This window comes from Doryrhamphus excisus, unplaced genomic scaffold (genome assembly GCF_037039965.1).
Source record: "Doryrhamphus excisus strain RoL-2023G ecotype Guam unplaced genomic scaffold, RoL_Dexc_Guam_v1.1 HiC_scaffold_24, whole genome shotgun sequence".
In the NCBI taxonomy this organism is placed as follows: Eukaryota; Metazoa; Chordata; class Actinopteri; order Syngnathiformes; family Syngnathidae; genus Doryrhamphus; species Doryrhamphus excisus.
Window position 1 is genome coordinate 4,834,967 of NW_027621862.1, and position 22,017 is coordinate 4,856,983.

A 22,017-nucleotide genomic window follows, 5' to 3' on the forward strand; every position below is an offset into this window, starting at 1 on the left:
CGTATAACCCCCCTCCGAGTCTGCATTATCTATGTCAGCCATCGCCAAATAGCGGACCTTGGTCCGGATACAGACCCAGTAATGGCTCTTTATGGACCCATGACCAATTAAAGTGAATGTGAACTGTAATATAATAATAATAATAATAACATATAATCATGCTAGCAGACGGATTGCAGTGGCTGAAGGCGGCCGTAATGACTTGGCGTAATGACAGTAAACGTAGTGACGTCACTCCAAATGAGCCAATTAAATTGCTTTACTTCCCGAGGAGTGAGAAAGTAAGAAAAGTTGATCGAGTCAAACTTTCTAAGGCCGTGGTTCGATATGGACTATGTTTCAGCCAGCAATCAAGTTAAAGGGATGGTTTGAATGTTTGGACATGAAGTTGTATGACATCTCCATCAGCAGTGTAGTCCATCAATGGTTACTTGCCCCTCACTTTGTCTCATGAGTCGAGTTCTGGGTGCCCTGAAATGGTAGTTTTCGAAAACCGACCAGAGTGGGAAAATCTGAAAATGACGCTCCCTCATTGCCGTCACATGACCAGAAGTGTGCTTTGACAACAAGCCAACATATTGCCTGAACGTTTCAATGGACATTACTCACCCCAGTTGACATTCTTCTGATATTTTGTTGTCTAATACTCCATATTGACTCGCAGAAGTTTTTCCACTCATAAGTCTAGATGAGCCTTGGAACGTGGAAAAATACGTACTTGCGCATGTGGTCTTTCTTCTTCTCTAATCACATAGTTCCATGTGTGTGTTTGTTCACAGCGCCACCCATCGTTCTGCCTTGCAACTATTTACTAATCTGGCACAGTGTGGATGTGGAATTTGGACACGGCCTGAGAGGGCATCTATTTACTTTGTATCTATATAATTGCAGAACCACACTGATTCATCTACCTAGTGCGTTGATAGAAGAGCGTGATCGTGTGGTATTTGGACAATTGAGAGAGAAAGTGACAGTTGGTTTGTTCTGTTCGGACATCCTACAGTGGACCTGGATTTGGTCAACCACCAGTCAGAGGAACAGTAGCGGTGCATACATACGTATCACCAGCACCGATCGATTTTATAGGAATGAACATCTTCAGTCTCCGCATTCCTGACAATGTACCTTTTCTTCCCGTGATCCAGTTTGAATTGTCGTCCTGCATTCCCATAAACAGATCAATCCATCTCCTTCTACAAACTGGTCCTTAAAACGGTCACCTTTGTCTTTTGGAAAGAGGCGCTCCGACTGACATCGTTGTTCGTCTCTTGGTTCTCCTCACCACTTTCCTCTGGCTCTTTGGTGCCACCGTTCGCCTCGCTGCCACAGTCCAAGGTCTGATCAGGAGATCTAGTTTCTTTAATGTTCAGCTTGAGTACATTCTCTGTGGTCGCTTTTTCCTCATTTGAGTGACTGTTTTCATCTGGCAACACTTGGCTGAGGTCCTTTCTCTCCTGATCAGATGTTCTTTCAACCATGCATTCCGTGATGAAAAGCTCTTCTTCATTCCCCAGCCGAGGCGATATGCAGGAATCATTCTTGGTGATGTCCGTGTCCGAAATGCTGATGTCACAAGCGATCTTATAGAACAGCGAGTGGTTTTCTTTCATTTTCTCTAAGCTCTGACTGACTGTGGAGGACATCAAGTTGCCATCATCAAGACAAACGGGTTGGTTTTCCTTACCTGGCGCCCCTTCAGAGCAGATGTCAATGTCAGGGATGTGCAAAGGTAGGAATTCATGACGGTGGTTCGTGGAAAGGAACCACTTGGATCTTAAATCAGATGATGAAATACTCCATTCTTCATCGTCACCACCATCATCAAGTTCATGAGTCTCTTGCTGTTCTCCATCCTTGTAACTCATAAATTCCTTACCTCCATCTGTTTGGTAGACCGTCATAGACGTGATGTGATGTGGAGATGGTGGCCGTTTGATTTTGGTGGCAACTCCGGCCCTACGAGTGTGATTTTTGTTTTGTGTTGTGCTCCCAAACTTTGATGGACGGTTTGCCTTGTCAACTTGTGCATTCTGTGTATCTTCATTTTGAGATGTAGGGTCTGAAGGAACATAACGCAAGGAACTTCTGAAGGTCTTCAAATGGCAATTAGATTCATGATCTAAAACAGAAAATGTATACCAGTGAAAACTCTTCAGTACGTTTCTATGTATGAATAAAGAATATGATAATAGCAACCACTGTTTTGATGACTTTGATTCATTGCTGTTATCTTATGCTAGGAGTCCACTGGGTTGGTGCCAGTTGGTGCCAGTTCGTGAGCCACTATGCGCCACTACGCGCCACTACGTTCCACTACGCGCCACTACGCGCCACTACGCGCCACTACGCGCCAATCACATAATCTTTGGTGCGAACTGGCTCCAACTGGCGCCGGCCCAGTGGACTCCTTGCATCATTGTCGCAAGTTGGCTTGTGCCATTGCATTCCAGTGGATTCCAAAGGGCGGACTGTTGCGACATTTGATTCCACTTGGTGGACGCCACTTACATCAAGCAATCGGCGCAATGAAGATTTTAAACATTTTCGAATTTTCTTCCCGGCAAACTAAATTTTTGCCGCCGTTACGGGATACCACGAGCCAGTTGGGAGGCAGTTTGAGCCACTGCACACCAGTGCAGTGTTCTCGAGCCACTACGCGCCACTACGCGCCACTACGCGCCACTACGCGCCACTACGCGCCACTACGCGCCACTACGCGCCACTACGCGCCAATCACATAATCTTTGGTGTGAACTGACTCCAACTGGCGCCGGCCCAGTGGACTCCTGGCATCATTGGCGCAAGTTGGCTCGTGCCATTACATTCCAATGGGTTCCAATAGGCGGACTGTTGCGACATTTGATTCCACTTGGCCACTTGGTGCTGCTTGCATCAAGCAATCGGCGCAATGAAGATTTTAAACATTTTCAAATTTTCTTGTCGGCAAACTCCATTTTTGCTGTCGTTACGGGCCACCACGAGCCAGTTGGGAGGCAGTTTGAGCCACTGCAGGCCACGAGGCATCTTATTGGCGACACTAGGCGCCACAGCAAATTGCATTGGAGCGAAATGGCACCAACTGGCGCCAGACCAGTGGACTGTCAAAGCTCTGACTGACTTGGGGATAAGCTGTTGGTTAGCATGTATAAATCTCGAGGCCCAAACCATCATTTCCAGACTTTTTCCATGGAAATACGTATATGTATTCTAATGTAATAATAATAATAGAACAAAATAAGTACCTGATGTTGAGGTTTGTTTCCCAGATGTGTCATGGGTGTCATGGAGAAGCTCCACCCCCTTGATTGGTGACGTGTCACTCTCTCTGACTGCACTGATAGATTAAATACATACAGTTTGGAATTTCAGCATTCTTTGAATTATATCTTCTCCACCAGAAGGTAGAAACAATATACCTGTGTGTGGCTCGCTGGCCTATTCTTTCAGCACGCTTGAGTTTGGCTTTGCTTTGCTCTGGGGTCACACAGAGGTCAGGGGCCATGTCAGAGGTCAGGAGGGCAGAGGTCTGTTCCGCCTGCTCCAACAGATGAGCATCATCTCAATTCAAGTCGTTCTTTTAACCCAATAGATGTTTTTTTTCCTTACCTTGATTTCACAGCGAATACTTCCATCTCCTGGACCACCAAGATGCACCCTTGAGTTCTCCATAGAAGCAGCAGAATCCAGCTTGGTGCTTCCAGACACCAGTCTCCCTGCCTTCATCATAAGACACTGTGAGGTTTGATCAGCACTTTCCGGGTGTGCCTGGTGGGGCCTGCTGGATGGTCTGGTTTTTTTTTTGCTGTGGAACTCAGGTGACACCTGGTCAGGCAGCAGTGGGCTGAGCTCAGGCGGGGAATCCTCCACAGAAACCCGCCTAACCACAAGGGAGGACGGCAGCACAGCCGTGACGACTCGTGTCATCCTTAAAGGAAAGGGGTCCTAAGGAAATAAGATGAATAAAAGATGGTCCGTATTCAGTATCACAAACACCTCAAACTACCACAAAATGTAGTAAAATCCTCCCAAAGATCATTCATTCATTCATTCATTCATTTTCTACCGTTTATCCTCATGAGGGTCGCGGGGGTGCTGGAGCCTATCCCAGCTGTCATCGGGCGAGAGGCGGAGTACACCCTGGACTGGTGGCCAGCCAATCACAGGGCACATATAGACAAACAACCATTCACACTCACATTCATACCTATGGACAATTTGGAGTCGCCAATTAACCTAGCATGTTTTTGGAATGTGGGAGGAAACCGGAGTACCCGGAGAAAACCCACACATGCACGGGGAGAACATGCAAACTCCACACAGAGATGGCCGAGGGTGGAATTGAACTCGGGTCTCCAGCAAAAAGAGTTGTGTAATGTCATAAATAATGAATTATAGGAGTGTATAAGTGACTATAGGGGTGCTACTTAATGTCTAGAGAGCTCTAATAATGTAAAAAAAAACACATTTAGAAGGTTCATTCATTCATTTTCTACCGTTTATCCTCATGAGGGTCGCGGGGGTGCTGGAGCCTATCCCAGCTGTCTTGGGGCGAGAGGCGGGGTACACCCTGGACTGATGGCCAGCCAATCACAGGGCACATATAGACAAACAACCATTCACACTCACATTCATACCTATGGACAATTTGGAGTCGCCAATTAACCTAGCATGTTTTTGGAATGTGGGAGGAAACCGGAGTACCCGGAGAAAACCCACGCATGCACGGGGAGAACATGCAAACTCCACACAGAGATGGCCGAGGGTGGAATTGAACTCGGGTCTCCAGCAAAAAGAATTGTGTAATGTCATAAATAATGAATTATATGAGTGTATAAGTGACTATAGGGGTGCTACTTCATGTCTAGAGAGCTCTAATAATGTTGAAAAAAACACATTCAGAAGGTTCATTCATTCATGCACGGGGAGAACATGCAAACTCCACACAGAGATGGCCGAGGGTGGAGTTGAACTCGGGTCTCCTAGCTGTGAGGTCTGCGCGCTAACCACTAGACCACCGTGCAGCCCATGAAGATAATTTCTCTATGTAAATTGTGCGCAGTAAGAAACATGATATGATTTGTTTCCATCAGCCATCAAACCTCCACTTGTGTTTCCAAACTTTGACTTTGGCTCTTTGCAGCTGCTGAGGGTATGGGAGGTTTCTTCCTATTCGTCATCCTCTCCTGATTCCTCTTCATCCTCTCCATCTGCTCCTCCTCGCTCATCTTCATCTTCTAAAGGCGATATAGACTGCTTAGAAGGTTTTTTTTTCTGTGATGATCTTCACATGAGAATAGTGCATGCTAGCATATTACGTATGTGGGTGGTACATGTGTGCATGTAGGCATGCATGTATATGAGGAAAATGTTGTTGGGTGCCAGATGGGGGGTAAGTGCAACTGAGGCATAAGCTTCTGCCACCCCCTGTTGGCCAACACTGGTAATGCAACATGCCCTAAATGCAGAAAAGATGAGAGAATCACAAAGATTGCCATTTGGCTGAGATGGCAAAGAGGTAAAATCAGCTTTGGGCTGCTTCTATATTTGGTTGTGTTGTCTTGGATCACACTTCCTGCTATTGTAAACCAGCACATGAGGAATCAAACCTTGGTTGACTGGCCTGCTGCATCTGCTGTGATCCACTTAGTATTTGACTGAGATGCTGAGACAAAAAAAGAAGAGACAAGATGATAATATTGTAACCGTTCTGTAGTTTTTAGTCTACTGTACACCAACCAGTTGCTTCTTTGTGTAATTTCGCTTTCAGAAGGTCAGGTTGGCGTTTGCCTCTTTTGTGATCAGTGAGTGAGTAGATCCCCTAAAAGACAATAACAGATTAATAAAGTTTCAAACCTAGCGAATAATACTCTTATTACTACCTCATATGATGACTCGGTACTGCCACGGTTCTGGTTCCTGATCTGGATACTTTCCTGGAGCTCCTGTGGTAGAGGAGGGCGGACCGGTGGTTGTTCTTCCACATTCTCCAGGGATGGAGATATAAAGCTGTCAAATATCTTATAAACTGTATATACATGCACACTATTGACAAAATATCAACCAAATCTTAAGTTTTTTCCTGTATTTTGTGCAAGGTCAGTGGTCACAATACCTTTGACAAAAATACATTAATTTCCATGGTTGAGTAATTATAAAAATAATACTGTGATGCACGATAGGCACCATGGACTTACTATTGGCAGACCATGAGGCATCTCTTTGGGAGAACCAGGAGAACCAGGAGATCCAGGATGAGGCCCTGAGGTTTCAAACACTTAAAGACAAAGTTGGTTATTCTTGCATTTATTTCAGTCTCTGATGATTAAACACACAATAAAACTGTAACGCATGCGTGCTAACAAATGATACAACCACTAGGAAGAAGCCTCAGAGAGGGATTCATACTAACTGTGGTGTCTCTGGAGTCCTAGAAGGAAGTGGAAGTGATCCCTGTTGACCTTTAACCCGGCGAGGATGTCCTCCATCATCCATAACTCTCTCTGGGCTTGGGACTGCTCCTGGATGGAAGCAAGGTAGGATGGTATTACACACTGGGTATTCAAGATAAAAGAGGCCAATTTTTTGTCAAATATATAATACCTGTGGCATTCCAAAGTTACAAATGTGCTGCAGGTGTGAGCGAAACACAGAAAGTTCACTTTCCATTCTCTCATACTGAGTCCACACCCGCTCCATTTCCTATAAATACAAATATAAAGGTAGCTATAGTCGACAAAGTTCATGATGACAATTTCTTTCTTTTGGGGTTTTCTTCATCCTTTTGGACATCACTTGCTTATTCTTAGGCTGCATGGCGGTGGTTAAAAGTTAAAAGTGGGTAGCACGTAGGCCTCACAGCGAGGAGACCCGAGCTCAGTTCCACCCTCGGCCATCTCTGTGTGGAGTTTGCATGTTCTCCCCGTGCATGCGTGGGTTTTCTCCGGGTACTCCGGTTTCCTCCCACATTCCAAAAACATGCTAGGTTAATTGGCGACTCCAAATTGTCCATAGGTATGAATGTGAGTGTGAATGGTTGTTTGTCTATATGTGCCCTGTGATTGGCTGGCCACCAGTCCAGGGTTTACCCGCCTCTCGCCTGAAGACAGCTGGGATAGGCTCAAGAAACGGACTAATTATTCTTTTGACGCACCAATGATACATCACACATTCTGGCCCGTATTGTGACCAGCTCTTCCTGTAGCAAGGCTTTCTGGGTCCGGGCCTCCTCCTGCGCTCGTGGTCCTTGGCTGTTCCAGTCCTCCAGCTGCAGCCTCAACACCTCCAAAGCACACTGAACACTGTCCTGTTAAAAGAAAACTGTTGTAGACAAAAATATTGAAAAAAAAACCATTTTTGTGAGTGACTATCAAGCTGGCCACCTTGTCCATTTGTAGATGAGACAGCTCTAAGGACAAAGACTGTAGAAGCTTATCGCAGCCACACAACCTTGTTAGCACAGCCTGCAAAGAGAATAAAACAGATCATATACAAACATTATATAAACATCAGGTCATTTTCAGTAGGAACCCACATCAGCATCACTTTCAATCAGCCTCATTGATGGTATTGGTTCAAACTTCGGTGGCTGTAGGATCATCAGTGCATCATTATTTTGCTGTACCACGTGCACTGTTGGTACACTGGAGGGACGGTGGTGATGGTGTGGGTGGTGTACGTGTGCAGCCCTGGATGAGGGTGGCAAAGGGGGCAACAAGTCTTTGTGGTCCCCTGTAGAGTAGCTCTGGAGGAAGAGACAACAACAACACAAAAGAATTCATGTTTCCAACGATGGTTATGAGTTGTTTGTATGCATGCATCCATTTTCTACCGCTTCTACTTCTACACACACACACACTGTCACTGAGCGGAGGAATCATTTTCAGGCGAAATCTATCAATTTATACCACAATACAAGATGAACACTGACTCCTCTAAAGTATATCCACCTTTTAGGCCTATGGTATTGTCTCTATGGCGCCTATGAGTGTGACATTTCTATGTATTTTATTATCTGATGAGCAAGAATAATGATGTCACACTTACATTAAAGGTGTACAGCAGGCGTGGGGAAACTACAGCCTCGGGGGCCACATGCAGCCCACCAAGTGTTTGAATCCGGCCCTCAAGTTGCTTTCTAAGTATTTCAAATTGGAGTCGGAAATTAACCTAGCATGTTTTTGGAATGTGGGAGGAAACCGGAGTACCCGGAGAAAACCCACGCATGCACGGGGAGAACATGCAAACTCCACACAGAGATGGCCGAGGGTGGAATTGAACTCCGGTCTCCTAGCTGTGAGACATGCACTCAAACCGCTCACTCACCGTGCAGCCAGGAAATTAATTCATTCATTTTCTACTGCTTATCCTCACAAGGGTTGCAGGGGGTGCTGGAGCCTATCCCAGCTGTCTTCGGGCAAGAGGCGGGGTACACCCTGGACTGGTGGCCAGCCAGCCAATCACAGGGCACATATAGACAAACAACCATTCACACTCACATTCATACCTATGGACAATTTGGAGTCGCTAATTAACCTAGCATGTTTTTGGAATGTGGGAGGAAACCGGAGTACCCGGAGAAAACCCACGCATGCACGGGGAGAACATGCAAACTCCACACAGATATGGCGCTAACCACTTGTCCACCGTGCAGCCCGGATGTTTTATTTTGTAAAAAAAAAACAACAAAACTGTAAAATGAAATGACATAATTTGATGTGGTCTGATGTTTAAAGTTCTCCTGAAAAAGGGACATGACACCATACAGCTGATAGTATAGCTATAATTATTAAAATAATAATTTATGGAAAATTTAAGCATAAAATATAGTGTGTGTGTTAAATATATGTTCTGGCCCCCCGGACAATTTTGTTAATTCAATGCGGCCCACAAGTCAAAATATTGGCCCACCCCTGGTGTACAGTATGGCAGTGTGTACTCACCTTTCCAAGAGGTCTTCGCCCATTGGGGGCATGATGCACAGATCCGTATGTAGGTGTCGGCTGGAAACAGAACATCTAGCATAAACCATGCAAATGGCATCTAATTCTAAATGGAAGTCATACTCTGGGCCCAAATCTATCCATAACTCATTAATTGACGTTACCTCCAGAAAGGGAAATGTTTTTAGCAAAAAATACCTGAAATACTTGGAACTGTGACCCCTATTCAACTACAAACTGACCTTTTTTATATGTTGCCGCCTCTCTGTGATCGGAGTGCTGGAATTTGATTTCAACTCCATCTTCGGCGAGACAGGTGTGTAGTACAGCGTGTCCGGCACCGTGACCGGGTCATCCTGTGGTCGAATGTCAACCCTTCCCACCGGCGTGTGAGGGCGTGATCCCAGCTGACCTTTGGAGGTTGTTACTACGTTTTCTGCTTGTGTCGGTGATGCGATGTGGTCTAAGCTGAAGGGGAGGAAATCCCCCTCCCGATTTGGACCCCATGGGCTTGGAGTTCTCGCTGAAGGACTGGGTATTCCAAAAAAAGACATAAATACGTACAATTAGAAGAACTCATTGGAATCATAGTGTTGACAACCTTCTGTTCTTTTGATGTCCACTTCTCCTTCCTCTCTGCTCCATGCTAGACGTCCCAATATGGCCTCCTCTGAGTTGGCTTGGTTCTATCAGAGTTCTGCTGACGTGTCTGGGATTTTGGGACAAGCCCTCTCCATCTGAGGAGGACTTGGGCAGATCCACTGATTCGCTGCTGCCACCCATTTGAGTGAAATCTTGGTAACTCGAGCAGCGTCTACAATAAGTTCTCCAAAATATTACTAAATACAACAAATGACTTCAGCATAGCATGAAGATGCCCATGTTATGTTCAAACCTGCTTATAGAATTGTCTGTCTCCATGGAAGCCGAGTGACTGAGTGCTCGGACCCAACCCAGCATGTCCTCCTGAGTGTCTGCACTGAAGTAATACGAACGCATTCCCTGGTGCACCACCTGGTATTGACATTTAAATATGATTTCAAACAATATACCACTGCTAAATCAAGTACAGTATACAGTAAAATAACAGGTATACCAGTACCTTGAAGGTGAACTTCCTGTTTTTGCATTCTCGCGGTGTGCAAAATAAGATTTTATAACTTGGTAGAGGAATGCTACCCAACACCAATTCTTCTCTGCTGTCTGATTGGGTGCCAAAAATACATAAAGAAAGTGAGTGTGATTCATATAATCTCATAGTCAGCTAGTGATGTTTACCTTTGTAGTAAAACAAGCAGTAATTGGAGAGGACAAACCATCTTCTCTTCCATAATTTCAAGCCAGCACTGTCCTGCAGAGGCGATTGTGGACTTAATGAGGTATTTTATCTTGATGACACAACTTAAAATTGACATACTTTTTTATTGAGCCATCCTCTGATGACCACAAGACAATTGGGGTCTCTCTTGGCCGACTGGCATCTTTTTCCAAACGTTTGCACCTTTCCATCACTTTCCTGTGACATCAGTTGAAATTTTAAAACGGAATCTTTGCACACTTCACCTAATAGACTTGAACTAACCCTTATGACAGGGAAGTAGGAGATTGTGGCCACGCTGGATGCTTGGCTTATTCTGTCTTGTTCGTCCATCCTGCAGAGGACATATCACAAGTATAAGGCCATACAAATGGTAATGGTAATGGTAATGGTAATGGTAATGGTAATGGTAATGGTAATGGTAATGGTAATGGTAATGGTAATGGTAATGGTAATGGTAATGGTAATGGTAATGGTAATGGTAATGGTAATGGTAATAGTAATGGTAATGGTAATGGTAATGGTAATGGTAATGGTAATGGTTTAATTTCATTTGAACATGCATCAGATTACAATTGAATGCATCCCATAATCAGTTCACAGTTCCACATGTCCAAAAGGAGTAGGAAGAAGCAAAGCTTATTAAATCCTACCCCTCCATCTGGTACTTTTACAATCAGTAACTGTTACATTTGTTCACTTCCTGCCTTTCTGATATAATATAAGTTTTTTTTATTTCTTTTGTATTTTTTTGTATTTTTATTGGGCTGCACGGCAGTCAAAGTGGTTAGCACGTAGACCTCACGGCTAGGAGTTTGCATGTTCTCGCCATGCATTCCAAAAACATGCTAGGTTAATTGGCGACTCCAAATTGTCCATAGGTATGAATGTGAGTGTGAATGGTTGTTTGTCTATATGCCTCTCGCTTGAAGACAGCTGGGATAGGCTCCAGCACCCCCACAACCCTTGTGAGGATAAGCGATAGAAAATGAATGAATGAATCAAAAAAGTAAGAAGAAGAAGTAAGAAGGAATTTTGCCTATTATATACTGTAAGAGGGGGATGCACAGTGGTCGAGTGGTTAGCACGCAGACCTCACAGCTAGGAGACCAGAGTTCAATTCCACCCTCGGCCATATCTGTGTGGAGTTTGCATGTTCTCCCTGTGCATGCGTAGGTTTTCTTGGAGTGTGAATGGTTGTTTGTCTATATGTGCCCTGTGATTGGCTGGCCACCAGTCCACGGTGTACCCCGCCTCTCGCCCAAAGACAGCTGGGATAGGCTCCAGCACCCCCGCAGCCCTCGTGAGGAAAAAGTGGTAGAAAATGAATGAATGAATATATTTTTATTTATTACTTAAGTTTTTGTGATATGAGCATCCAATGCCATAATGGGTACCATAGTAAGTGTCAATATAGTGATATATATATAGCACATCATGACTGGTTCAAGACTCTTCATCCTTGTATTTAGCAAACATCAACTGCTTGTATTGTTTCTTGAATTGGCTCATCGTTGTGCATTGTTTGAGTTCCTTAGTCAATCCAAATGAATCCAAAGCAGTCAAATCAAGTGTGCATGTGTCGTCGATGTAAACATAAGGCCTTACCACAACCTTGCCGTGTAGGATCTTTCCCACGCTCAACACCCCATGACTTCTGAACACACCGACCACATTCCCATAGGACTTTTTTTTCTTTCTCCCAGGTCAACTGTTCATTCTGACTTGGTGTCCCGCTCACCCACTTGCAGCTAAACTTTCCTACGATTCTATTCTGGGCTGTCCAGCATCCCTGCTATACGACTTGGAGTGACAGGTGTCAGCTGCATGCTTGAGGTGGTTGGGAGTGTGTGAAAAACAATCTGACAGCGGCAGCATGGGACGTAGGACTCGGAATGTGTCCCAAAGTGCAGGAATGTGGCCGGGAATGCTGAGGACAGAAATCCTAAATACATTTGGCGGTGGAGACAAATGTGTGGAGGCTGGATGGTGTTGAACGTCTCCAGGAATTTGAGCACATTTGTTTCTGTTGTCATGTGCAGGCTGTTTTTAGCCGTCGTGCACGAACTACATTGGCCAGAATTTCATCTTTGTGATTAAGGAGTGACACAAACGTCAGCACGAGTACGAGTAGCGATGTGAGCTACGGTAAACTCACATTTTAACAACGTATTCGCTGAAGAAAAACAACATGATCAAACTTACAGCTTTAGAGATTACATTTTATTTTTAAGATGTGCAGCAAAGCCTTTTATTTTTAGGTTTTTCCATCAGGACCTCATGAAAACTTGGACCGATTGCCTGTCTCTTCTCCTAAAAGTGGATAAAACCAGTAAGAAGATGATTTTACAAGCTCATGAACAGGAACTAGGGACCATTATTAAAAAGTAACCATTTTTGGAAATAGTGTCAAGATATTGTTGCTAGGTATGGCGGCGTTATGTATTTGATAGACTTTAGAGCTATCCTACTACTGCCTCTACTACTACATATAATAACACATTAATAAAAATAAATAATATTATAAAATAAAATATATATATATAATCAAATATAAATAAAAATAATATTCTAGATCATTTCTCCAAACTTAAACATTGACTTAAATTTATTTACTTACATAAAATAATAGCAATTGCTTACTTCTTTTGTTGACAGTTACTATGGTATGCATTATGTCATTGGATGGTCATATCACCTTGTACTTCGGCATGTGACAAAAATAAAATAATTTTTTTATTAAAATAAAAAAATTAAACTATATTAGGAAAGCAGGAAGTGAACAAATGTAACAGTTACTGATTGTAAAAGTACCAGATGGAGGGGTAGGATTTAATAAGCGTGGAACTGTGAACTGATTATGTGATGCATTCAATTGTAATCTGATGCATGTTCAAATGAAATAAAACCATTACCATTACCATTACCATTACCATTACCATTACCATTACCATTACCATTACCATTATATGCACAACAGATACCGTAGAATTAATAATAACTTTAAAAAAATGCAAACTGCTATCCCCTTTAAGGGAGTCACTGACTAAATGGACCAAAACAATCACGTCTTTGTTAAATCATAGACAGCTCAAACAATCCCATAGCTTAATTCCCGGACTTATGTGGGTGCTGTTGGATATTTGGAAAATCTTCTTAATGAGTGAAGAAGAGGAGGAGAGTGTGGAGGCTTGAAATGCTAAAGAGGGATGATGATGATGATGATGATGATAGAGGGGAGTACAAACATGAACTCTGTGAGCGCTACACAGAGTGAGCTTTGTGGCGCCCCAAAGAGCATCATGTGAAGTTGGACACATTTGCATGTCTCCTACACGCTTACACAGCAAATTACATTCGGGGATGTCATTCACTGAGATAACCAAGTGGATACTCTAAAAAGTAGCTTAGAATGACGCTCTATAACTGCATTGTGTAAAAGTGTTGAAATAGTTAGTATAGAATGATGCCGTACCTTGCTAACCGTGCATGCCTGCCTTCCATCTCCATCACTTTGCCAGCTGCTTTCACAGCATCCCTTCTTGAACGCTATGACGGAAAACACAGTCCAACTTCTCCTTTGCTTTTCTCTGTGTCCTCTATACCTGTCCAAGCTGTAGTCTTTTCATCAATTCTGCAACACTGCACTCTCTGTCAGGCCCTTCCTCCTTTACCCTCCCTTTTTCATCTTCATCCCTCCCAGCGTGCCCGGCATGTACAGCCTCTCTTGTCTTTTGCTGAGCGTGGGTTTGTGGTAAGGAATGTACGGAGAGAAAAGACACAGCTGGTCTGTCAGTATTTTCTTCTCGAGTTTTCATTTTCATCATTGAAATATCATCATGTTACTTCTGTAATGGAGAAGCAAGCATTGTTAAAGGTCCAAATGTTTCTGAACAATTTATAACAGTGGTGTGCAGTCACACCCAGCAAAGCCTTCTCTGATGGCCTAAATAGACGCACCGATCTACATTTACACTTAAACGTTTCACACCAAACTAATAGAAATAGTCAATGACAACACAACTGACCACAAAATGAAACAATTATTATCAAAGGAGGAAAAATAATCCAAACTTACAATGGGGGTAGTGCTTCTTGGGACACCATGGAAAGATTCCAGTCTGATAAGCATTTTTAAAATTGTGTTTCAGAACAAGGACATCGGGATCCAGATGAACGAGGAGTTGGTGAAGGTGAACTTTCTATTTGTATTATATTTTAGATCTAGAAAGCTTTTTGTGTGGGTTATTGTGTGTAGCTGCTCTACAGGAGTCCACAACTCAATACAAAGGGCAGCATAATAGAAGAGCATAAATCAGCATAACAAGTCCCCTTTAAAAGCATCAAAATGACAATAAAATCTCTATAAATAAATGCATCAAGGCAAATAAACAATTTTTTGTATAATAATAATAAAGAGACTTTTTTTAATTAAACATGTAATACTGAGTATTGACACAAGGTGGTAATATTGTCCAAAAATAAAGTACACTCAAAAAATAAATGTTTAGCCTCAACAAAAAAAAATCAACCGAACAATTTCCATTAGTCTTTCTTAGTTATGACAACTTCATTTGAAATTGATTTGAACCAACAAACAATATTGCATTGCACGAACTAGCGTTTCCTTTTCACTCAAAGCTTATTTGAAGTAATGCTTAGTGAATAATTGTTTTTAAATAAAAAAGAATAATAAAGTTTTTAAGTTTGTAACTCAAAAAAATATGTTAAGTCAACTGACTATCATTTTATTCAAAGTAGTTTAATTTGTTGTCTACTTAATTATAATAATGCACACAGCTTTTTAACTTAACATATATATATATATATATGTAATAGCCAACATTATTATTTGAACATAACTTAAAAAATAAAGTTAGCAACTTAGAAAGTTTATCTAAATCAATTAATTACATTTTTTTACATTGCATTTATGTATTAAATCAAGTGGTGTCAACAGATACTCTGAATTACTTTTTAGAGTGTATATTTATAGTGCAGTAGACTTGAGAAGGTGATGCAGATACTGTAAATCCTGATTCGGTCAATGTTACTCCTTTATTGATTTTTTCTTTATTATTGACTGAACTATTTGCTAACTCTATTCATTTTCATATTACCCATTTTACACATTAGAAAATTGATATCCATGTTAAAGACAGGACGTGAAGAAACTATCAGTAATTGTTGAAACACAGAGATTTTGTACTAGTACAAGTACTGTTTTATTTTAGGTGTTATCCTAGAAACAGCTGAACAATTACAGTATATTTCATTCTATTATGCATGTTCAATACACGACTTAGTACAGTTAAATCCCCCGCTTGGCTATGCTGTGTAAATATTCCCTCTATGTACCAAAGTTGTCATGATGAATGAGTGCTGCCAATCATTGATGGTGGTGTTTGCCCAGATGGGAATAATAATAACACGGGGGCACATAGCGTAAAGATATTATTTCCAAACCAGCCACTGAATCCACCTCATCAAGCTTTTGCACAAGCGTTGCCATGTAATATGATAGTTTTGGCTTCTAAATGCAGGATACTGACAGATGTATTTATATGCAGCAATTTAATATTAACACACAATAAGCACTTTAAATGTTTCTCATGTAAATAATAGTATTCATTCACAAAATGCAAGTCACTTGGGAGAATGAAATGTCTAGCCCTCACCACCCTCACGCATGTTAAACAGTTGTTTTGCCAAATACAGTATAATTAATAGGACATTTCTGGTTCCGCCACTAGATGGCAGTGCAGCCATTCTCCCTCACTAAAAGTACTGCCTCGACTTCCTTATTCCGCAGAGGAAGACTTAATGGCGAAGACATCGACTGTACGTCTCATTTACTGAGTTAAGTTGAACTTTATTCTAGTATTTAACAATACATTCAACGTATTTTTAATTAATCTTCTCACACAAATCCATCAAAGTCCTCATCTGACAGCTGGGCAAATTTGCCATTAAATATACACTTGAATAGACTTTACAAATGCTGGTGCTAACTAATGCTGCTTTTTGCTATTGAAATGATCCCGTATGTCATTTTCCAACAGGTTATCCAAACATAACCTTTGCTTTACATGTGATTGACATCTAATGCTCCGCACATACTTCCATGACTTATGAGTGTATTCAGTCTCCATCTTTAGTGCCTTATTTAGCGGCTGTCAAATGAAGGTTGCATTGGGATTCCATGTATAGCGTGTGTTGATGTGCCCCAGTTTTAGGTCATGCAAAGCTGACGCTTGAGGTGTGAAGGTGACAAGCCGAGGCACGGCCTTTCAAAGTGGGAAGGCGATCCCTGTGCAGTATCCACCCTGGCATATCAAAGTGGGGTCTCCATGCCAGGGGGATGCCATCCGTAGGCCCCCCAGCTCAGCCACATCGACAGGAGATTGTTGCATTTGAGAGCTGTCATAGCAACACGCCAGTGTCACCATTTTGAAGCAGTTACCACAACAGTAAACAGTCGAGTGGCGCTGAATAGTGATGCTATTGCTAATGCTAACACAAGAAGATGCGTCCAGGCAGGGACAAATATATTGCAGACTCGTACTAAATTAGGAGGCTGATTATTTGAAAAATCTCTGACAGGTTTAATCAGTTACATTACAATTTATTCCAATATAATAGACTCTTATTTCAAATTTTAATCAGATTAATCACATATTTGTAACCAATTAATCTCGCTGTTATCACCATTGGCTTTATCTGAAATATGCCCATTGAATAAAAAGATTAATGATGATATATTTCTATGGGGGCTCCATGGCAGATGAGTGGTTAGTGCGCAGGCCTCACAGCTAGGAGACCCGAGTTCAATTCCACCCTCGGCCATCTGTGTGCATGTTCTCCGCGTGCATGCGTGGGTTTTCTCCGGGTACTACGGCTTCCTCCCACATTCCAAAAACATGCTAGGTTAATTGGCGACTCCAAATTGTCCATAGGTATGAATGTGAGTGTGAATGGTTGTTTGTCTATATGTGCCCTGTGATTGGCTGGCCACCAGTCCAGGGTGTACCCCGCCTCTTGCCCGAAGACAGCTGGGATAGGCTCCAGCACCCCCGTGACCCTCGTGAGGAAAAGTGGTAGAAAATGAATGAATGAATATAATATAATAACATGAATTTGGGCAGTTTATCATAAATACATTTTATTAGCACAATAAAAGCTTTCTTCTTACAAATGATACAACACGTCGTGGTCTTGTTTTCAGTCTGAAAATAGAACCAAACAATGCTCCTCTTTCTTTCTGCCATCATCCTGCTCTCTCTGTGGTATGTCTGGGCTTGCCTGGTGGGCGGTGTTTGGTTGCCTGTCGCTGCTTGGTCACATGACGGTAAGTCAAACACAAGAGAGGGAGGGGGGAGCAAAAGGAGGTTTCTCTGCGCTGTGAATCTTCTAGGATGTCCCCTCCTGGGACCCAGAACACGGTGAAGCTCCAATAGCAGCTGCTAATAGCAGCTGTGCGCTTCCGTGTTACGGCCTTTCAACCCTGAAAGGGGAACTGCACCTATTTTGGAATTTTGCCCATCATTCACAATCTATATGTGAAACATGAACACATATTTCTTTCCCTTTTTTGTGCATTCTAGCGCAATAAAACAAGTTAACATGAGCTAGCGAACAATGGATGTCATGGGAAATATTTTGACGCTTAAACCCCTCACAAAAAACAGCAACAATTTACATAATGGACTTCCATATTAACCAAGCTACAGTGATATTATTATAGTAGCAGCTAACACGATGCCTCGCTAGCCGTTTGTGTGAGTGTCACTCACAGACAGAAGACTGGATACCTAGCTCTCAATTTTGCTGCGAAGACTCGACAAAATGCTTGTTTGCTGTCAGGACTGGAGCACACGTCTTGTGCTGGAAGACACAGCCATCCCAAGGAGAGCAGACATCATAAGTAATGTCGCTGTATCGATGCTACTGTTATTTACGGAAGTAGCATAAGCTAAATGCTTGATGTGAAATCAATGCGCCAAGGAAAAAAGTTTCCATAATATTTTAAATCATCAAAATATGGCAAGATACTGTAAGTATTACATGTTATCATAAATGTACAGTACTTGTTCTTGCATGATCACAGCATGTATATCAAACAATAAAACAGTTTTTCCCTATTGACATGCATTGTTAGCTAGCTCATAGTTACTATTTTTCACATTGTGAATGATGGGCCCAAGGCGTGCTTGCTCTGGTGCGCTTGTGTTAATTACAAACACAAAAATATGTAAAATAAATTCAATACATTTGTTTGATTAAATAAATTTGTTATCGCCGTTAATACGTTCTTTTTGACAGCCCTAACATCAAATAGAAAATATTAATCTTCAGCAAGGTTTCCAAGGAGCTAAACATCATGTATTGCCATAACACTGGCATACGCTAATGCTAATTCTAATGCTAATGCTAAAGCACATAAACAAAATCAAAGAAACATGAATCCAAGACAGAGTTATGAATACCACTAGATGGATCCTGCGTACCACCAGTGGTACTCATACCACAATTTGAGAATAAATAACTTACCCATGAACCAATTTAGGACCTGACGCTGACCCTTGACCCCTGATCTAAAGGCACATAGAATATGAATTGATGTCAATGTAGCATTCAGTCTTCTTTCTTGAGTAACGTGCATGAAGACTGAATCCCGATCCAGAATCCAGGAAGAATCTTCTTCTCAATGTTGGTCTTCACCTTATACAGCAGCCTGACCTCCCTCTGGGATCCCTCCCTGCTCACCACGTAAAAGCTGATGATGCCGGCAGGCTGGTCCATGTACACCCCGATGGTAGAGCAAAAGGGGACGTCGTTGATGTCCTTATTGATGCCATTAAACCAGATCTGATAGCGTGTTCCCGCCCAGCACAGACCCCAGGATTCCTCGTTCTCCCCAAGGCCGCTCGGCCCAGAGTTGGCCCTCCGTCCCGCTCCCTCGTAGGTGGCGCCGATGACCACCCAGCCGGTGTACTCTACTTCCCAGTAGGCCCTCGTGCTCCAGATTCCCTCTTTGCACACCACCTTCACGTGGATGCAGCACGATGAATTATATATATTATGTATATTACATCTGTGCTATTTTTAACCTTACCTGTGGTGAGTACTCATATCTTTCCGGTCTGTCCAGGACGGGACACACCTCCTCAAGCCTGCGACACACCTTGGAGCCATTGTCAGAAATCCATAGCATCCTGTTGGCGGTCTTGTCATCCAAGGACAAATTAATCCAGTCTAGGCAAGACAATATAATAATAATATATTTGATCATTTTAGTAGCAACACAACCTTGTCAGGTTCAAACTCCTGTCACACTTAAAAACACTTAAATGCAGAAATACAGAAGAGACAGACAATAATATTCAAAGTTACTCGCAGCGAGGAGAGTGGAACCACATACCCAGTGACATGCCGCTCCAGTCTGAGCATGCAGTTCACACTCCTCTCTTTTTATTCTCTTTCGGGGGTCCCTACTACATGGTCGTGCAACTTTAAGGGGGGAGAAGGCAGTTGCACGAGCTGTATTTGTTTGTCTATGTGTGTGTGTATATGTGAGAGTCATTACTATTATTGTTTTATGACTTCTTATCATGACACATTCTTGCAGGATTAACATGAACATCTGCAGGGTCGCTGTTGGTGCATCCAGGCACCACTAGGACCTGGGGGTCACTGGGGGTCTGATCAGGGTCTAAGCAAATGGATATAAGGGTGATAACTAACACTATATTCATTCTATCTACATTTTATTCTAACAAACCTCCAGAAGGTGAGTATAGATTTGGTTTATCATTATTAAAACAAATTGAATCGAAGAAATATTTTTTTTACACTTCAGAAGTTCTGTTCTTCTTGTCGGCTCTTGAATGTTGACCACATAGGTTGAGACTTTTTCTGTCACAGCAGAAAATATGAGTGAAATATGCATTTTATATACATATATACCTATACAGTATGTTTATATACGTATAATAATAAACAATATAATTACCTGTCTTTTTCTTTTCATTCTTGTTTGACTTGATTTTCTTGTCTAAAACAGACAAGACCCAAAAAGGTAAAAACAGCATTCAATTCTATAAACCAGGGGTGGGCAAACTACGGCCTGGGGGCCACATGCGGCCCACCAAGCATTCAAATCCGGCCCCTCAGTTGCTTTCTAAGTATTTTAACTTTTAACATACAAGTTGGCAACATGACTTGCAAGTCGGATGTCTTATTGACTAAAAAAAGTACAAATAAAACTGTAAAATTCTATTTTGTAATTTGATATGGTCTGATGTTAAAAGTGCTCCTGGACATGAGAACATACAGCTGATAGTGTAACACTTTTACAGGTAAAGTTAGACAAATAATTCAATGCAGACTGTTACAATTATAAGTGTAAGATAGTGTGTGTTACATTATATTTTGGTCCCCCGGACAATTTTGTTAACGCGGCCTACAAGTCAAACAGTTTGCCCACCCCTGCTATAGACCGTATTTTCCACACTGTAAGACCTCCACTTTCTCAAGATGCAGCTTCAGTGTTGAACCTGCATCCTATACCTGATTTGCTGGTCTCCTGCAGAATTATGGCAGAATTAGGCCTGGTTGGCATCTTGACGAATGTATCCGCACGCAAGCAGCTTCAAAAATGTCCTGGTTCATGCAAAGCGAAGACACACACTCGCACTGTTGGACCTGGCTTTTATACCTCTGGGGAGGTGAGCCAGGGTGGCCTTAAAGGGTGTCCCGAGCAGGCATTGAGGTCAGTGGAGCGGCTTCTCCACAGGGGGTCAAAGGAGCACCTCAGCCACTTGACATTGGCGTACATACAGATATAGGTGAAGACATACGATATGGTAGGGACTTTAGTCCATGCAGGAAAGTCTTGTCAACAAGCAGGACTGAAGTCTTGTCAACAGGTCTGATCAGCTGACACAAGAAACAAACAGACATGTCCGAAAGCGTCTCCACTGTGGCTTTATTCTCAATTGGAAAACTAACACAGCCTGCAGGGATTTTGATGATCCTCATAAAAACTATTTTTAGCTTGTTTGTTTCCATCTTGTTTTTTTACAAGCACATTATTTAAATAACACCTGTACTAAAGACTAAAGAGCAAGCGTATTTTAATAACCACCTGGAGGAGTGCCCTATATTTGGAATAACAGTATGATCACTGAGATTAGTTGTTATGGAAAACAATATCATAACACATCAGATATTATTTTGTCATGGAAACACTTTTTTTGCCATGATTTTAATTTGATTATTGTTATTATTTAATTTCTTAGTTTCTTATTTGACACTTCCTGTAGTCAAACACCAAAATAATACACCTACTCATTGTTAGACCGACCCCCTTCCTCCTGATACGCCTCCCTGTCCCTTGGACTCCTGTTTTCTCACGATCCCTCTCCTCTTATTTTGACTAGCCTAACCCATCCAGTCGAGACAGACAGCCGCCCCACAGAGCCTGGGTTCTGTTCAATGTTTCCTCCCCAGAGAGTTTTTCCTTGCTTCATTTGCCAGGCGCTTGCTTGTGTGGGTGTCAAGTCAAACCATTGTCAAAAATAATTTAGATAAAAACTTTATTTTTGAATCATAGGAACAAATAAATGACCCCATTAAAAAAAACTTTTCATAGCCCTAATTAAGCAAATAACACATTTTTCTTTGCAGTTATCATGTTCATTCATTTTCTACCACTTTTCCTCGTGAGGGTCAATTGGACAATTTGGAGTGGCCAATTAA

General features: G+C 42.2%; 3 protein-coding genes across 3 annotated transcripts; all 3 read right to left on the reverse strand.

The window, feature by feature from the left end:
* Positions 1 to 280: 280 nt before the first annotated feature.
* On the reverse strand, positions 281 to 6,243 carry LOC144895269 (uncharacterized). Its single transcript, XM_078788853.1, has 7 exons — positions 6,195 to 6,243; positions 5,607 to 5,984; positions 5,100 to 5,234; positions 3,607 to 3,942; positions 3,417 to 3,535; positions 3,243 to 3,334; positions 281 to 2,119 (listed from the first exon to the last, which is right to left on the reverse strand). Exons 3-7 carry the CDS (start codon positions 5,229 to 5,231, stop codon positions 1,194 to 1,196), a joined length of 1,605 nt encoding a protein of 534 aa, XP_078644979.1. The 5' UTR covers positions 5,232 to 5,234; positions 5,607 to 5,984; positions 6,195 to 6,243; the 3' UTR covers positions 281 to 1,193.
* plekha4 (pleckstrin homology domain containing A4) lies at positions 5,601 to 13,879 on the reverse strand. Its single transcript, XM_078788854.1, has 18 exons — positions 13,733 to 13,879; positions 10,522 to 10,591; positions 10,357 to 10,455; positions 10,218 to 10,290; positions 10,042 to 10,142; positions 9,835 to 9,953; positions 9,541 to 9,753; positions 9,182 to 9,470; positions 8,940 to 8,999; positions 7,532 to 7,741; positions 7,380 to 7,460; positions 7,151 to 7,303; positions 6,601 to 6,699; positions 6,410 to 6,518; positions 6,195 to 6,274; positions 5,880 to 5,984; positions 5,737 to 5,818; positions 5,601 to 5,662 (listed from the first exon to the last, which is right to left on the reverse strand). Exons 1-18 carry the CDS (start codon positions 13,765 to 13,767, stop codon positions 5,601 to 5,603), a joined length of 2,040 nt encoding a protein of 679 aa, XP_078644980.1. The 5' UTR covers positions 13,768 to 13,879.
* A 4,678-nt stretch (positions 13,880 to 18,557) lies between these two features.
* On the reverse strand, positions 18,558 to 20,514 carry LOC131110017 (stonustoxin subunit beta-like). The gene is made up of 4 exons (XM_058062658.2): positions 20,270 to 20,514; positions 20,110 to 20,172; positions 19,373 to 19,512; positions 18,558 to 19,302 (listed from the first exon to the last, which is right to left on the reverse strand). Exons 1-4 carry the CDS (start codon positions 20,346 to 20,348, stop codon positions 18,892 to 18,894), a joined length of 693 nt encoding a protein of 230 aa, XP_057918641.2. The 5' UTR covers positions 20,349 to 20,514; the 3' UTR covers positions 18,558 to 18,891.
* Positions 20,515 to 22,017: the final 1,503 nt, after the last annotated feature.

Coding starts and splice junctions, on each gene's coding strand:
- LOC144895269 (XM_078788853.1), bottom strand. CDS start 5,231: ATGAAGATGAGCGAGGAGGAGCAGATGGAGAGGATGAAGAGGAATCAG. Junction 3,943..5,099: donor GTTTGGAAACACAAGTGGAG/GTTTGATGGCTG, acceptor TTATTTCCTTAG/GACCCCTTTCCTTTAAGGAT. Junction 3,536..3,606: donor GTATTCGCTGTGAAATCAAG/GTAAGGAAAAAA, acceptor CTGTTGGAGCAG/GCGGAACAGACCTCTGCCCT.
- plekha4 (XM_078788854.1), bottom strand. CDS start 13,767: ATGGAGATGGAAGGCAGGCATGCACGGTTAGCAAG. Junction 10,291..10,356: donor GAGGATGGCTCAATAAAAAA/GTATGTCAATTT, acceptor TCGCCTCTGCAG/GACAGTGCTGGCTTGAAATT. Junction 9,471..9,540: donor GGACATCAAAAGAACAGAAG/GTTGTCAACACT, acceptor TGGAATACCCAG/TCCTTCAGCGAGAACTCCAA.
- LOC131110017 (XM_058062658.2), bottom strand. CDS start 20,348: ATGCTGTTTTTACCTTTTTGGGTCTTGTCTGTTTTAGACAAGAAAATC. Junction 19,513..20,109: donor AAGAACAGAACTTCTGAAGT/GTAAAAAAAATA, acceptor TGTCTTGCCTAG/ACTGGATTAATTTGTCCTTG. Junction 19,303..19,372: donor GATATGAGTACTCACCACAG/GTAAGGTTAAAA, acceptor ATCCACGTGAAG/GTGGTGTGCAAAGAGGGAAT.